General features: G+C 31.8%; 2 protein-coding genes across 2 annotated transcripts; one reads left to right on the forward strand and one right to left on the reverse strand.

The window, feature by feature from the left end:
* Positions 1-1,149: 1,149 nt before the first annotated feature.
* On the reverse strand, positions 1,150-1,614 carry LOC111392981. The gene has a single exon (XM_023018390.1). The coding sequence runs from the start codon at positions 1,612-1,614 to the stop codon at positions 1,159-1,161; it is 456 nt and encodes a 151-aa protein (XP_022874158.1). The 3' UTR covers positions 1,150-1,158.
* A 4,253-nt stretch (positions 1,615-5,867) lies between these two features.
* Positions 5,868-12,074, forward strand: LOC111393492 (ruvB-like protein 1). Its single transcript, XM_023019040.1, has 12 exons — positions 5,868-6,042; positions 6,617-6,805; positions 6,946-7,077; positions 7,185-7,334; positions 7,590-7,745; positions 8,388-8,522; positions 8,701-8,766; positions 8,851-8,957; positions 11,257-11,356; positions 11,449-11,540; positions 11,631-11,700; positions 11,775-12,074. The coding sequence occupies exons 1-12, from the start codon at positions 5,962-5,964 to the stop codon at positions 11,862-11,864; spliced, it is 1,368 nt and encodes a 455-aa protein (XP_022874808.1). The 5' UTR covers positions 5,868-5,961; the 3' UTR covers positions 11,865-12,074.
* Positions 12,075-17,011: the final 4,937 nt, after the last annotated feature.

Here is a 17,011-nt window from a genome sequence, read left to right on the forward strand (position 1 = left end):
GACCTCAGCCCGATACTCTTTGAATTTTTCAAAAGCATCTGACTTTCGAGTCATTAGGTAGATGTATCCGAATCTAGAGTAATCATCGGTAAAAGTGATAAAATACTCATAACCCCCTCTCGTAGGTGTATTCATGGGTCCACATACATCAGAATTAACTAGTTCTAATACTTCTTTGACTCTATGTCCTTTTGCTAGAAAGGATCTTTTGGTCATTTTACCCTCCAAACAAGAATCACAAATTGACAATGGTTCGAACTTAAGTGTGTTAAGTGGATCATCTCTAGCCAATCTTTGTATCCTGTTAAGGTTAATATGTCCAAGTCTAAGATGCCATAAATAAGTATCACTAGTATGGTTAGACATTCGTTCGTGGTTTGCAGAAGTAACATTTATTTCATTTGTGGCACAATTTAAAATATAAAAACCATTCACCAAATATCCAGCACAAATAGAAGCTTTATTCTTTAAAATATAAAGCGCATCATGCGCAGAGTTTACAGAATAACCTTGTCCTATTAAACAAGAAACAGAAATCAAATTCTGCTTCATCCGCCGGACATAATAATAGTTTTTAAGAATTAAACGCCTACATCTATTGAAATAAAAGTAAACTACTCCTTCTGCTCTTGCTGAAACTACAGCTCCTGTGCCAATAGTAATTTTAAACTGGCCTTCACCGAGTTTTCTACTCTCCTGAAGCACCTGCATAGACATGCATATATGATTAGTGAATCCAGAGTCTACAACCTAGGAATTTGTAGAATCAACCACCAAACATGACTCAGTAATAAAAAACTCACCAACACCTAGCTTTTTAGCTAGTGCATCAGGGTAATCTTTCTTCCAGTGTCCTTTGCGACCATAGTGGAAACACTTGCCTTTTGACATTCCATCTGATATGGGCTTTTTGTTGCTTCCTGACTTCTTGTTAGATCTCTTCCTCTTCTTTCCAATTCTGCCATTCGGCTTGGAGCCAGAGGAGCTAGCAATTGTCGCATGAGCATGGCCACCCTTACCTTTAAGACCACTTTCCACATTTTGCAACTCATTCATCAACTTAGTTAATGACATATTCATCTTATACAAGTGATAGTCCACAGTAAACTGTGAAAACATATCAGATAAAGAATTTAATACCATATCAACTTGAGTTTCCTAATCAATAGTTGCACCCAGATTCTCCGCCACGTTGAAGTATGCAATCATAGTCAACATATGATCCTTCACAGGCATTCCAGGTTTCATGCGGATGTTCTGTAAGGTACGAATGGCCTCAAAGCGAGTCCTCCTACTTTGATGTCCAAACATGCCCTTCAGGCTTTCTAGTATGTCATAAGAGGTCTCCTGACTTTCAAGCTTTTGCTGTAACACGTTTGACATGGATGCCAAATTGTAACAGCGAGTCATCTTGTCAGCAGCGATCCACTTATCATACGCAGCCCTCTTGGACTTACCTATAGTCTCAGTAGGTTCCTCGAGACATTCTTCTTCGAGCACAAAATCAAGTTTTTCGGCAATAAGCACAAACATCAAATTACGTTTCCAATCCACATAATTATTCCCGACAAGTTGATTTTGTTTTAGAATAACGGAAAAGGCGCTGAGAGACATTTTGCTGAAAAATAACAATTTATTGCATATTAAAATTGAGTAGCAAATGACAATTTAGCATATGATGCATGAATGCATGTGTAGATCTATCTAACTACAATAATGCAACGATAACTTGATCCCTGTGATCCAACATGCCTCTATATGGGAAAGGTATATGTGTCCATTGATCAAGCTGAAACCCTCCCACTAAACGAAATATATCTGACAACAAATGTGTATATTAAGCTTAGCATCGTTTTATTTGGTCACCAAAATTATAAACGAGAGCCTCTATGGGAGGTTCGTAAATAATTTCAATTTGAGTGTACAACCTTCGTCTCAAACTCTAAACACTAGAAAATAATTTCGCTATCTATAAGATGATCACAAATTATATTCTATTTAGACGATTTTATCATAAAGAAATCCAATCAAGCAACTTGAACCACGCGGCCATCCTGTAGGGAGTCCGTTGCATTACTGACACGAGGCAAGCGCGTTACTTTACTTATGGATTGACCAAAGGAGACCGTGAGTTTTTATTTAAAACACCATTTCCCACTCAATATTTTTAAATAGTGGATTTTAACAATTACCAACTGTTCATATTATATTAATATATAGTTTAATTATTACGATTTTTTTTATTCAAAAAAATTTAATTTAAATTAAATTAAACAAAGAAAATTTCGCGTTAAATGATATGCATCCCATTCATAATATCATGAGCGATGTCATAAATAAATATATATGTCATGATATCAAGAATGGCAATATTTCAAACAACAATTTTAAAAACATCCATAAAGGGATAAGATTAACAATTATTTGTGGCCAAAAAGACTCAAGAAATAAATTAAAAAACTAACTGGACACTAATCTAATATTTAATCTAAATTTTCAGCCAAAGATCTTCAAGGATCCAATAATAGCGCTCCAAAAATAGCAAGGAAATCTCTGCCGCTGCACCTGTAATTAATTTCAAAAATCCAATTTTTTCTTTTTAAAAATAATTTACAGATGAATCTGTCTGCACATGTAGATAGAAAGCTGTCTACGCTTGCAGACAGAAAACTGTCTGTGTGGCAAACAGCTTTGTCTGTCGACTGCAGACAATAAACTGTCAGAATCATTTTTTTAAATCTTTGACTTCTTTTGTCCTCCATTTTCAAGCCTTCTTCTTCAATTTTCAATCAACTTACAAGATCCAAAAATTACAAGAATTACATAAATTCCTATGTCCCGTAGGCTCACAAATTTTGAATCTAATTGTACAGAAAATTAAATCAAGATAATGGAGTCGTAATCCACGTATCTTGTTACAGACTCGAAATAACAAATTACATCAAAAACTGACCACAAATAATTGATTCACGGTTTAAAATAATCAAATCATTCAATCAACATTTAAAATTTTCCTAGACATCGCTCGACTAGAACATGCAATCAATAACAAGCATGCGAACGATCTAGATTGCTCTGATACCAGTTGTTGGAATGCGGAAGCGAAATTAATTAAAAATTAAAATTTTCTTTAATTTAATAAGCAAGATCGTCTAGATGTTCACGTGTATGTTATAATAAAATTAAATGATTCGAATATTTTACCTAAGTTCAATGATCAACCTTGAATTAACTCCGATTCGCGAACTTCCGTCTCCTTTAATTGCAAAAATCTTGGTGCTTTAAACCTTCAAATCTTTTATGGTATTCTTCAACGCAAAGACTACGCCGAGGTGTGTGCACCTTCTTTCAATTAATCCAGAAACTAATCCTTGAATTTTTGGACTACAAGAAAAATAATATTTTCTCTCTACAATTTTGAATATTGTGAAATTATGAATGTTGTAGTATTTTTCTATCCATCTAGCATCTATTTATAGAGAAAAAGATTATAGAATTCTAGTACAAATATAATTCCACATTCAAATAAGAGTTCTAATTAAAACTCAAATAGGAGTTCTAATTTAAGTCCAATTATAATTAGTTTACATATAATTGCATGTGTAGTTTTAGAACTTCAATTACAATTACAATTAAGTTTATAACTTTCATAATAATTACAACTAAGTACAAAACGTTACTGTAATTACAATTAAGCATAAAACTATTATAATTACCGTAATTAAATTTCAATACTTTATGGAGCTACCACAGGGACCTGATCGGACATATATTCTCCAAACTTCAATAATTAGATCCTGTCTAATCGACTCTAGACCACCCAATCTAATTATTAGTCCTTACTTTTTTCACTAAAGGCAAAAGACTGAACTTTCGGAATATATAAGATCACAAAAGTCAATAAATTTATAATACTTTCCTCTAATCTGTCGTATATGTATTTTATCCATGTCCGAGATCTGATAATTTGGTACAAACATAAATGATCGTTTTGCCCCTCTAATTATTCTCACTAATTTAAGTTTCATTTTCTTCAACGGTCCTGTGAACAAATCACAGATATCGAAATTTAGCCGTTGCTAAACACTGAGCTCAGATTTTAACCGTTCAACAGAAAATACTAAAAAAGTCACTCTACCCATTTTCAGGGTGACGGTTCCCGACACGAATTCATGTTCTCTCTACTCCGCTCATTCTCAAGTTCCCAACTCATCGAAATATTTGACCAATCAAAATGATCTCTCCCATTGATAAATCAAAGAAATATTAAAATCACGAAAAGATATATATAATTCTGTCAAGGAATTCAAATGAAATACACAGCTGTCAAGTGGAATTTAATTCTCCGCACGATTATGCTATAGAATTAAATTCGACACGTGGTCCGTTCAATACACTCTAAGTGTACTAGTGTCAGCTTTAACTATTTCTGTGATAAAGACAAATTACAAACCCGAATAGTGAATTGGTCAACACTACAAACTTTCAATATAAGGTGCCAACCCTTATACATAGATTGTGAACAAATTATTTATGATCAAAATATAAGTTGTGTCACACTATACTACTCAACGCAAGTACTCAACTCATAATATCACAAGTGATCACATGAACTTTAATTGCGCATGCTCAATAATAAATAAATGCAATAAATAAAGTAAACATAATTATATTCAATATAGAAAATTATTGTTATTTTTACATTAGCAAAATTATACTATATGGGCACACAACCCAAAAAATATGGGCATAATGTTAGCAACTGAATTTATAACAATTTATAAAAAAAAAAAAAAAAAGTCTTTCTTCACTCTTTTTAATAAATTTAAATAAAGAGAAATTAGGATCAGACTCTTCAACTTGTCAAGTAGTGTGATTTTGGATTCCTAAGCTTCAAAAGTGAAGTTCTGAATCCAAAATCTGTTTAATTATTTCAATTTAAGTATTCTACATGATGAAAAATGTCAATGTGAAATTTTAGCGTGACTTGAAATGCTAAACTAAATGTTAAGTAGTTTAAGAATTTTGTTGTCTATCTCTCAGTCACGCAAAAAATCACGTACAATTTTAGTACTTGTTTGATAGAGATTTTGTTAATTTATTTTTTGACTGTTAGAGATAAAGTAGGTACTACTTGTGAGAAAAGAATTAAAAAATGACGGTTGGAATAGTGAAATAACAGTAAAAAAATTGATGTTAATTGGATTAAAATATCTACCAAACATACTCTTAATTTCTACGTTATATCTATCATGTGAGATTTAGGTTACAGTCACGTAAAAAATCACGTACAATTTTAGTACTTGTTTGATAGAGATTTTGTTAATTTATTTTTTGACTGTTAGAGATAAAGTAGGTACTACTTGTGAGAAAAGAATTAAAAAATGACGGTTGGAATAGTGAAATAACAGTAACAAAATTGATGTTAATTGGATTAAAATATCTACCAAACATACTCTTAATTTCTACGTTATATCTATCATGTGAGATTTAGGTTACATTATTTAATTACGTTAGGATCCAAAGTCTTTCATTTTCAAAGATTGAAAATTTAATTAATTTAGCCCTTGTTTGAGCCCATTTTTTATTAAAAAATATATTTTTAAATAGTGATTTTTGAAAAAATGTGTGATTATAAAATTAAAAAATTTATTTATTTGTAATATTATTTTATTAAAGAATATCTAATTCAATACTAAAAAGAGAATAATATATTTTAATAAAAATGGGCTCGAACATAATGTTTTAGGAAGCCTAGCTCTAATATTTCCTCAAATACAAGGCCTTTTCCCACCTTTTCACAATGAGAGGGCTATTTTAACAAATTCGTGAAAAGATATAAATTGGTGTTCAAGAAAAGATCTTTGTCATTCCGCCTTTAGCACCAGCAGTGAGAGAGACAAAAAACGAGAAATTACTGAACAAAGAAGAAAACGAAGAAGAAAGAAATAAGGAAAGAAGATGAAGATTGAAGAAGTCCAATCCACCACTAAGAAACAGAGAATTGCAACTCATACTCATATCAAAGGCCTCGGCCTCGAGGTAACTTGTTCTATTTTTCTACATTTTTTTTTCTGATTCTTGTAGTATATATATTTTGGGTACTTGATTTTTTCTACTCACACATCTTCCATGTTTCGGTTTTTGCCTCTGTTGACAATTTATGTTTTTATAAAGAGTTAATTTTTGTGGGTTTTAAGGGTTTAGGGTTTTGCTGTTTTGTGTTATGCCAGTGATTATAGTTTTGGTTTCATGACTTCTGAAGAAAATGTTATTTGTGAATGGGCCTTGTGTTTCCTTCAACGCTGAAAAATTTATGCCCAAAAATAAAAAAGCAATTTGCCAGAATAAAATTTGTTCTTCTTTGTCTGTTTTTGAGTAAGCATTGCTAAATTCGGAAAATAAATAGATGAGACAGAAGAAGAACTTTATTGAAGTTTAAAGATTCAATCTTTATTGTCTGTATTATATGTACTATTAGAAAGAAGATCGATTATTTCTTTGTTTATTATTGAAATGGTATGTCCAGGGTCTGTTACTGGTCTTTAAATGATTAAGCCAAGATATATATGTAGAATGTCTATTGATTTCACTTTTTTACTGCTGATTCTTGTAGCCTAATGGAAATGCAATACCTCTGGCTGCTGGATTTGTGGGTCAAGCAGCTGCCAGGGAAGCTTCTGGCCTTGTCGTGGATATGATACGGCAAAAGAAGATGGCTGGACGTGCATTATTACTTGCTGGTCCTCCTGGTACTGGAAAAACTGCTCTTGCCCTTGGAATTTCCCAAGAACTTGGTAGCAAGGTTTTGTTAGCATGAATTCTTTCTTGCATTTCAGTCTTCATTGTTGTTATTCGATCTACCTTTATTTTTCTGTTACTAAATTGAGTGTGGTAATGCTTATTAACTGGTACAGTATTCTTCTCTTATCTAAATATATATAGGTTCCTTTCTGCCCAATGGTTGGATCCGAAGTGTATTCGTCTGAAGTAAAGAAGACAGAGGTTCTAATGGAGAATTTTCGACGTGCTATTGGCCTCCGTATTAAGGAGAACAAAGAGGTTTATGAAGGGGAGGCAAGTAACACCTCATCAGGATCTATTTTTGGGTTCTTGTAAATTTTTTGACTTACTTTATCTGCTTCGTTCAGTCTCTTAACTCTTGTCTGCTGCTTATACTTTAGGTGACTGAATTATCTCCAGAAGAATCTGAGAGTGTGACAGGTGGATATGGTAAAAGTATAAGCCATGTTATAATTGGTTTGAAAACTGTTAAAGGTACAAAACAATTGAAGCTGGACCCAACAATATATGATGCCTTGATTAAGGAAAAGGTGAGATCATCAGTAACCTCTTTCATGTTGGGAAAAATTCTCAGGTTTAACCTTATATTGTGTTTCACCTAATGTTACGCTTTAGTTTCTTGTCATTGTGAAGATCCTCTTCCTAAATAAGTTTCCTTATTTACATTGTGAACCATTCTAGAGGATATTGTGTGAATAATTTGTGATCTCTTGATGACTCTTCTTCTTATGTAATTTACTGTTTACATTTCCTAGCCATAGTTTTAATGCTATAAAAACCTCCAGGTAGCAGTTGGTGATGTTATATACATTGAAGCAAATAGTGGAGCAGTTAAAAGGGTGGGAAGGAGTGATGCTTTTGCTACAGAATTTGATCTCGAGGCAGAAGAATATGTTCCACTTCCTAAAGGGGAGGTTCACAAAAAGAAGGAGATAGTCCAGGTGTGTGTCTGTCTTCTGCAATATGGTTTTATTAAATTATTTAGTGCTCATTTGTGCTTTCAAATAGTTGGAAGTTCACACAAAAAGAACTTTGTTAGCATCCCAATACCTCAGTAATGTTTACTTCTAGTTTCAGGTGTTTTGAGCATTGTATTGTATAGGCTTTTTTCTTAAATAATTAATTTCGTCATATGTCATATGTGTGATATTAGTTGAGATTCTGGGTTGCAGGCCTGTGCTTAATTTGATATCTTAAACCTTTTGATTCTAAATAGATCAATTTTTTTTTACCTATCTTGTATGTGCTTCGTGTGCTCCTGCCTTCATCTAGATTTTATAGCAACATATGATTCGATGCATTAGGGTAATTTCTGAAGTTCATGCTTATGTCTTGTGTATTCCTTTTTCCATGTGAAGAAGAATTCTTACAAGTTATCTACTATGGCTTTTGGTGACATAAGACATTAAAGGGCTGAAGTTTATATGTCCTAATGTATTTCCGGGATAGTATGTTGATTATCGTAAAGGCTTTACTACGTGGGTGTGGTTTCATCAAGAGAATAATGCATAGAGGAAGAAGGTAAATGTTTCAATAGTTATTGAACATCCAGTTCTCTTATGTTAATATTGTCGCCTTATCAGGATGTTACATTACATGATCTTGATGCTGCAAATGCTCGACCTCAAGGAGGACAAGATATATTGTCCCTGATGGGTCAGATGATGAAGCCCAGGAAAACAGAAATTACTGACAAGCTAAGGCAAGAAATAAATAAGGTACATATGTCATGTTTCAAGGGAACTCTTGTTATATACTTTCTATGGTTGTGACCTCTTATAGAAGAATCCTGAATCAGGTGTTTATTATGTCATGGAACAACTTCTGGATTATGAGAAATTATATGATTGCAGAATTTTCAGTTCATCGTGCACTTATACAATTAATTGATTGCAGGTTGTTAACCGTTATATAGATGAAGGTGTAGCAGAACTTGTCCCTGGTGTATTATTTATCGATGAGGTATTTTTTTTCTTATAAACCCATTCATTTAGCTTCTTTAATTGTATGCAGATATCTTTCCTTAACATGCTAAGCTTAACATAGGTACATATGCTGGACATGGAGTGCTTTTCATACTTGAATCGTGCTTTAGAGAGTTCCCTATCTCCAATAGTAATTTTTGCAACAAACCGAGGGATTTGTAATGTCAGGTACAGTGATGCACTTTTGCTCTTTGTTTAAATACTTTCTTTGATTATCTTAACAGTTTGAAGCCAAAAGGTGGGCCCAGTTGTTGTACCCTTTTATTTAAGTTTTAAGATGTGGCTCTTAATTCACCTCCACCGCAACCCCAACCCCCACAGCAAACGAAAAATGGAATATGAAGAAGAGAATTAAATAACAATTTCTTAATGTTGGTGTAAAATGTTGAAGAATGCAGTATTAAATCATTATATCTTTAGATTATTTTTCCTTATTTATTTGTTCTAATACTTAATAAGAGAAGTGTATGTTATATCCTATCATATGCAAATGAAGTATGAATCAGTGAAATTTAAGAGGCTCGAATTAGGTATAGAAAAGGAAAATTTGGTCACTGAACAATAACTTTTGGGAAATGCATTGAGTGAGCATTTATAGACTGATTGCTTGTTCTAACAGACTAAGGAATAGTTTTTCGACCAATCCTTAAGAAAATGATTATTGGCCTGTTTGAGCCACATTATTTCAAAAAAATATATTCTTAAACAGTGATTTGACATCATTTCAACCACACATTTTTCAATTAAATAATATTACACGCAGATCAAAAACTTTTCCTTATTTTTTAACCACACATTTCCCATCGATACACTATTCAAGAATGAATTATTACCAAAATAATGTGACTCAAATACCCCCTATATTTGATTCCCCAATTATCGTCCATCACCATCTTTCTCCTTTGTTATCATCCTACACTAGCAATCACTTTCTCCTTCTCCTTCCCCCTTTCCTAATGGCACTAAGGGGTGGGTTTTGAGGCGTTTTATAATAGCCTATTGTGAGGTGGATTTCAAGGCATAAGCATTTTAAATTTAAACAATGGACTAGGAATCTGCCATCATGTTATTTTTGAAACAGATTTTAGTTTGCCTAAGACTCAAGCAACGGTGAAAATCCTGAAGCCTTATGAACTAAAATTACTGCTTACAGATTACGAGAAGTTCCTCCATCCTGAGCTTAAATAAAAGACCAATAAATCTGACTTTCTGCATTCAAACATTGACTAATTTCTGTGATGATTCTATCATTGGACACAGATTCAATTAAAAAACTCGCCTCGGCTTCCAAACTCCAATATTATTGTCTAACCAATTAATAGCTTCTGCATCACTTGTCCTTCTCCTTGAAAAGGGTCTTCTGCTACTGTATTGGACACAAATAGTAACAATCCGTTAGAAAGTGTTTCCACAAAAATGACCACAAGCATGTTTCACAAGGTTTGTAAAGAAAATAATTTTCACTTCTATCAGTCCACACATCGAAAAACAGAACTCCTCCGTTGTTGTGCTTTATACGATATTATAATTACTTCCAGCATCGAAACATCAAATGATTATTGTCTTATTCAGTACTATTCACAGCTTACTCTCTTGGGGAGTGTTTTATCCATAGGGAAACTAGCACTTATTTTGTTTTATAAACTGAGCAACTAAATCCATTTTATACATGTTCATCAATACTAAAGTTTCAATTTTCTGCTTTAAATTTTTATTTATTGATTTTTATTTTTTTGATCGGTTAATGTGAATATATATTGTTCATAAGACAAGTACAACTACATCGGGCATCCCCGAGCAACTTATATTAAAAGATGTATCAATAATTACAAACTAAAGACCAATCGCTAAGTTTCAAACTTAATCGAAACATGATGATACAATGTAAACATTATCTTGTACACGTGTGTTTTGATCCTTTGAATAATGCTATCCACATGCGGTCTTCGATCCTCAATGATTTTCCTGTTCTTAGTTGTCCATATTTGGTAGACGGTACATGCAAGAGCAATCCTCTTTCTGCTTTAATTTTTATACCAAAAATGTGTCCCCTTGTACAGAAACCATTAACCATGCCTAGTGGTTTATAGCGAATTTTATTGATAACTTGCCCCAGTATTTCTCATTCTTTTTTACTTTGCCTTTTCTATAATTTACAGTTTGAAACATACAAAAATAATGGGTGAAAACATGTATATGAAAATACATTCTAAAATCTAGTGAAATTAGAATTGTAGCTTTAACAAAACTATAACGCACAAACGATGTATAATCTAACCTTGTTTGTTGATTCAATAACATTATTGCTTGTCAGAATGATCCAGTGAAAGGTGCTGCAACTGTCTTTTCTGATAAAATTTAATTATTCTAGTTGCATGTATTCGTATAATCTCCTTGGCATTCCCACTTTCCAAACAGTTTCATTTTATCTCTTAAAAAGCTAAAAGGTAAATACATTTCGTTGCAGAGGAACAGACATGAGTAGTCCTCATGGCATACCAGTCGACTTACTAGACCGGTTGGTTATAATAAGAACAGAAACCTATGGTCCTGCTGAAATGATACAGGTGTAGTAAAATTTATTTTATGGCATTAAATACCTCCAAGCCTCTTATCTGCATCTTCTATTCAATAAATGTTTTTGTATATGCGATGGCAGATATTAGCTATCAGAGCACAAGTCGAAGAACTGCAGATCGACGAGGAAAGTCTGGCTTATCTTGGAGAGATTGGACAGCAAGCATCCTTGAGGTTCTACTTCCTTCAAGAAAATATAGATTTATATCCCACTTCTTACGACTCTATTCCATTAATTTAAATCCATATCGTATTTTACATCAGGCATGCCGTCCAGCTGTTATCGCCGGCCAGCATAGTTGCTAAAATGAATGGTCGCGATGATATTTGCAAGGTACTTGGATATAAGTTTGTCGAGGATTCTAATGGGTAGAGTAGTTGCTCAGCTTTTCTGTATCTGTTTTGCAGACGGATCTTGAAGAAGTAGGTACTCTTTATCTGGATGCCAAATCATCTGCTAGGCTCCTTCAAGAGCAACAAGAGAAATACATATCATAGTTCTTGAGTGACGTGTTCCTGGATTTCGACAAGTACTTTTGATCCTTGGATGTTGCAATTTGTAAGAGAATGAAAATTTTGGTCGTCCAATTTAGGATTTAACATGCAAGCATCGGATACTGTCATATTGTCAAAAATCGAACTGTTCTTTTTCTGAGGTTATTTTGATCTCTGTCCAAAACCTATCATATTTCATATTAATTCGTAAAACTTTTGAATAATAAAGGTCTAATGTGAAATTTTATGATAAGTCCGACTCTTTAAGCTTAGCCAAACAGAGTCCAGATGTCTGAAAGATGGCATTGAAGACGATTGAGATAATGGAATTGACGGACGACGCTCTCTTTTATTTCAACCACCCAAATAGACCAATACACCTTTGGAAAATAATTCGAATTATCAACCGAATTAAAGTTGAGATCCTACTGTAATCATCTTCTCCATGAAGGGGATTGGAGAACAAGAATTCAAATTCGCAAAGCGAATCAACATAAAATCACATATTATACCACATATGCAATATACCGTAGAATAATAGTATTTTAACACGTTAAAATTGTCAAAAATCATTTTTATAACATTTATCTTCGTTCTCATTGGCCATTTTTATAATTAATAACGTGGTTGTGAAATATAAGATACTCAATGTGCAGCTGAATTCATGGGCAAAATATAATTTGGATTCGAATTGCACTTTAAAAATCAAAACTTTTAATGTAAAGGAATTTAAATATAAATTCCAAAATATTTCCTCTCAAAACGCCGCCAGTTCAGCCTCTACCAACGACGCCGTTTCAGTGAAGATGCCAAAGCCGGCTCGAGTTCCTACTACAACTGGCTACAGCCTCCTCCTTTGGCACCAACGGCGCCGTTTCAGTGAAGCCAAAGAAGGTTCGAGTTGCTGCTAGAAGTACCACTACCAGAGCTTGAGGATTGTTTCTTTACAAGTTGGATTGTGATTTAAAGGTATGTGAGGATATATTTGGATTTTGTAATCATCCGAAAGAAATTTTTGTTAGAAATTTGGTATATTTTGTTTGACAATCCAAAAATCGAAAAGAACAAGAAAAAAATAAGCATTAATTACGTCTTCGATTTAAAAAGGAATTGTAAATCAAACAAATCATTCACCTCCTGCAACAAATCTAACAATGCATCTATGAAAATTAATATCAAATAATCAAACAAAATGACAGTGTGAGACAGTGTGTAGTAGTAGCAGTAAACATTGTGCAGATACAGAGATAGAAATCTCTAATGTGTGTCTACAGTAATTCTCTTCTCGCGTCGTAGCCATACATCGACCGGCGAATATTCTGTTGACGTTTCTTGTATACAATTGTGCCGACACCCAAAACGCATGCAAAAGCAATTACTCCAAGTGCAACCCCGGCCTTCTGCCCCATTTTCATCCCGCCAGAGGACTCCTCCGACTTTATGTTACCGAAATTGGCTTGGTTCGCATGGTTCACATCGCTCGCAATCTCCGGAGCTGGAACCGGTGAAGGAGACGAAGACTTCTCGGGAGAAGAATTTTCTGCCGCCGGAGATAGTGCAGGAGAGGAATCTGACGGCGGAGGTGCCGGAGGAGAAGAATCCGGGAGTGATGGGGAGGTCAACGGACTAGCAGGAGAAGGAGAATATTCCGGCGGATCTACGGCGACTACTAATTGTACAGTGAAAATGACAGCGAAGACGAGAGTTAGAGATAGAATGTGAATGTGGTTTTTGTATGAAGCGGCCATTAGGACGAATGACTGAAAGATCCAAAACAAAATCGAAGAGAATTAAAGGAAGTTATTCACAAAAATTGAAAGAATTTGTAGAGATCCGGGGAGTACAATGGCGATTGTGTGTGTGTGTGAGTGAGAGAGAGAGAGAGGTAAGAAACGGAGGGGACTTGATTTACTTGCTTAAGATACAAAGTGGATTCCATTAATTCATTTCTTAAGGAATTCCAGTTTGGGTGTTACCTTATTTGCCCCCATTCTCTTTCATTTCTTTTTTCTTCTCTTATTTTTAACTACATAATATTTAAACAAATAATATTATACGTAAATAAAAAAAATTCATTTTTTTTCAATCACACATTCTTCGAAAAAATATTATTCCAAACATTAAAATTTGAAGAAAAAAATGAGTGCCAAATGGGTAAAGATTAAAATCCAAATTTTAATTTAAATCAAAGTCAACATTGAATTTTGACCATATATTTTATGGGCTTACAACTTTTATTAAAATATACTGAAAATTTTGATTTTAATCCCCACCAAAATATTAATTTAATTTAATTTTTATGTATGGTTGGTTGGAGAAATAAAAATAAATTCTTATTTGGTGGAGATTAAAATTATATTTTTAATAAAATTGATGAAATGTATGGTTAAAAAATTATATATCTTAGTAAATAGGTGATTGAAACTTGATTTATATTAACATCTTGATTTTAATCTATCAAGTAATTGGTTGAAAATAATATGACTAATTAATTATAGTTTTCTTTCGATTTGTTGTTGTTTGACTTATGAATTAATTGTGTCGGTGTTGAATTGGATTGTATTGTAGCACTACTACTTCACATGCTGTGGACTCTTTCATGTTGCTTGGCCTGCACATGTGGAGTCCTTGTCAATAGTACATTGTACACTACAAAAAATATAAGCCATTAAGATTCAGTGGAAGCAATAAAATTGAAGACTGCAATAATTTATTTTTTTTTTTTTTAAATTTAGTATATGCTTACATTTTACGGAAATGGGAGACACGAATTGTTGTTTGAATTATTAAGCATTGAATTTTTTTTTTTAAAAAAAATAACTGCATAGTACCATAAATATGAAAACTGGTCAAGCAATCTCTCTCTATCTTTCCTCCAACAAAAATAATTTGAAAACTTTAATTGAGACTTTTAATGAATTTTTGGAATTTAAAAAATTTAAGAGCATTTAAAGTAGACTTTTTGAGGCTCTATAAAAATATTGATGTATTTAATTACTCTCTCCATTTCAATTATATAGGCTTAGTTTTCTTTTTTTTTCTTGTCCAAAATATATAGGCTCGTTTCTTAATTTAGAATATTTTGTTTTGTTCCTTTACTAATATACCTTTATTCAATTTTCTCCACTTAATATACCAACTTCTTGAAATCATTCAAATACACATTTTCTACTTTTTGAAAACATGAAACAACTTTCATTTCTTTTTCTTCAAACTAAATTATTCAAATTCTTTACTAATTGCAAAAATAATTTACTATTACATACTTAAAATCAAATAGAGGTAAACTAGGAAATATTTTGACAAAAAATAATTTTTCAATGGCATTAAAGAAGATTTTTTAATATGTGTGAAAAATAAAATAAGCCTATATAGTAGGGACGAAGGAAGTAAGATTTTTATAGATTTTTAAAAAATTTCTAAAAGTTTCGGTGTATTCAATTGAGACTTTTATAAATTTTTAAAAAGTCTCTAAAAATTACAGTGTATTCAATCTATAAGTTTTGAGCTATTCAAATTTTAAGAAGGTATATTCAAGTGAGACTTTTAATAATTTTTTGGGATTTAAAATGTGTAGGAGCATTCAATTTAAACTTTTGAGACTCTCTAAAAGTATTTATATATTCAATTGAGACTTTTATAAACTTTTAAAAGGTCTCTAAAAGTCACGATATATTCAATGAGACTTTTATCGACTTCTTTAAAAGTTACAGTGTATTCAATTAAAACTTTTTAAAAATCTATATAAGTCTTGGAGTATTCAAATTTTAATTACTTATAGAGATTTTTATAAAAGTATCTGGAATACTAACTTTTAAGTAGGAAGTATTCATATAAAATCTCAAAATTTGTCTCTCATTAATCACGAGATTTTGAAAAACTTTCACCAAAAAAATTGTTTTTTCTTTGTTCAATCTTTCTTTCATTTTTCCTTCTACGAATATTCGAGGTATGATTAAAATTTATTTTTTTCTATTGATTATTTTTATTTCCATTTATCTTTCTCGCTCTCTTATTGTTTATCTCTATTTTCTATGAAAAAATTAAATTCGACTCTTGTAACTTTTTTTTTCTTTTTTTATTCATTTTTTGTGAAAATTATATTTTTTATAAAGTTATAAAATTTTATATGAAAATGTATAATTAAGTTTAAATATATCGATTTTTATTTATTTTTAAAATTATATTATATTAATAATATTGAATATTAAATTTATTGTTCATATGTGTGTGTGTGTGTGTAATTTTGATTATTATTTATTTAATTAAGGTCTTAAATTTTTATTCTTTTCTAAAATAAATTTTTATTATATGAAGAGGTGAAGGGGAGGGGGAGGTATTATTATAAATGACCTGCTACTATTCATTTTTGATAAAATGTCTATTATACCCTTAATGAAATAATTTATCATATATTTATCGATTTTTATTTATTTTTAAAATTATATTATATTAATAATATTGAATATTAAATTTATTGTTCATATGTGTGTGTGTGTGTGTAATTTTGATTATTATTTATTTAATTAAGGTCTTAAATTTTTATTCTTTTCTAAAATAAATTTTTATTATATGAAGAGGTGAAGGGGAGGGGGAGGTATTATTATAAATGACCTGCTACTATTCATTTTTGATAAAATGTCTATTATACCCTTAATGAAATAATTTATCATATATTGCACAAGATATCCTTAATTTATTGGGATAGTTTTAAATTCCTCTATTTCTCTCATTTCGAGTTTTAATATATAATTTCATCCTTTGATCTAATAAATTAGCATAATCTGTAATATAATTGTCATGTAATTTACTAAGATTATCAAATTCCTTCGATAATATATCCATAATCTCTAATTGGGAATAAATATTTTCTATTTTTTCCATTAATCTATCTAACAGATTATCTAATCCTTTAATTGTATAACCTGGCATTATTCAAATAATTCCTTGCAAACTTTATGAATAATAACATATTTAGATAAGTTTTTTGCAAACATGAACAATAATAATCCCTACAATTCTTTCAAGATATTAGAAGAATTCTTTCTAAATTTAACAAAGACAATAATTTTACCTTACTTTTGATCTTAAATCTGTATTCTTAGAACCGAGTGACCTTCAGGCTCTGAATCTGCAAACTGCTCCCTTAA

The sequence above is a fragment of the Olea europaea genome, chromosome 4 (genome assembly GCF_002742605.1).
Source record: "Olea europaea var. sylvestris chromosome 4, O_europaea_v1, whole genome shotgun sequence".
Taxonomy (NCBI): domain Eukaryota; kingdom Viridiplantae; phylum Streptophyta; class Magnoliopsida; order Lamiales; family Oleaceae; genus Olea; species Olea europaea.

Bases quoted from the DNA above. Each gene is read 5' to 3' on its own strand.
- LOC111393492 (XM_023019040.1), top strand. From the start codon at position 5,962: ATGAAGATTGAAGAAGTCCAATCCACCACTAAGAAACAGAGAATTGCA. The intron at 7,746-8,387 runs GTGTGTGTCTGT...TCGCCTTATCAG, and splicing joins AAAAGAAGGAGATAGTCCAG to GATGTTACATTACATGATCT. The intron at 11,541-11,630 runs GTTCTACTTCCT...ATTTTACATCAG, and splicing joins GGACAGCAAGCATCCTTGAG to GCATGCCGTCCAGCTGTTAT.
- LOC111392981 (XM_023018390.1), bottom strand. From the start codon at position 1,614: ATGTCTCTCAGCGCCTTTTCCGTTATTCTAAAACAAAATCAACTTGTC.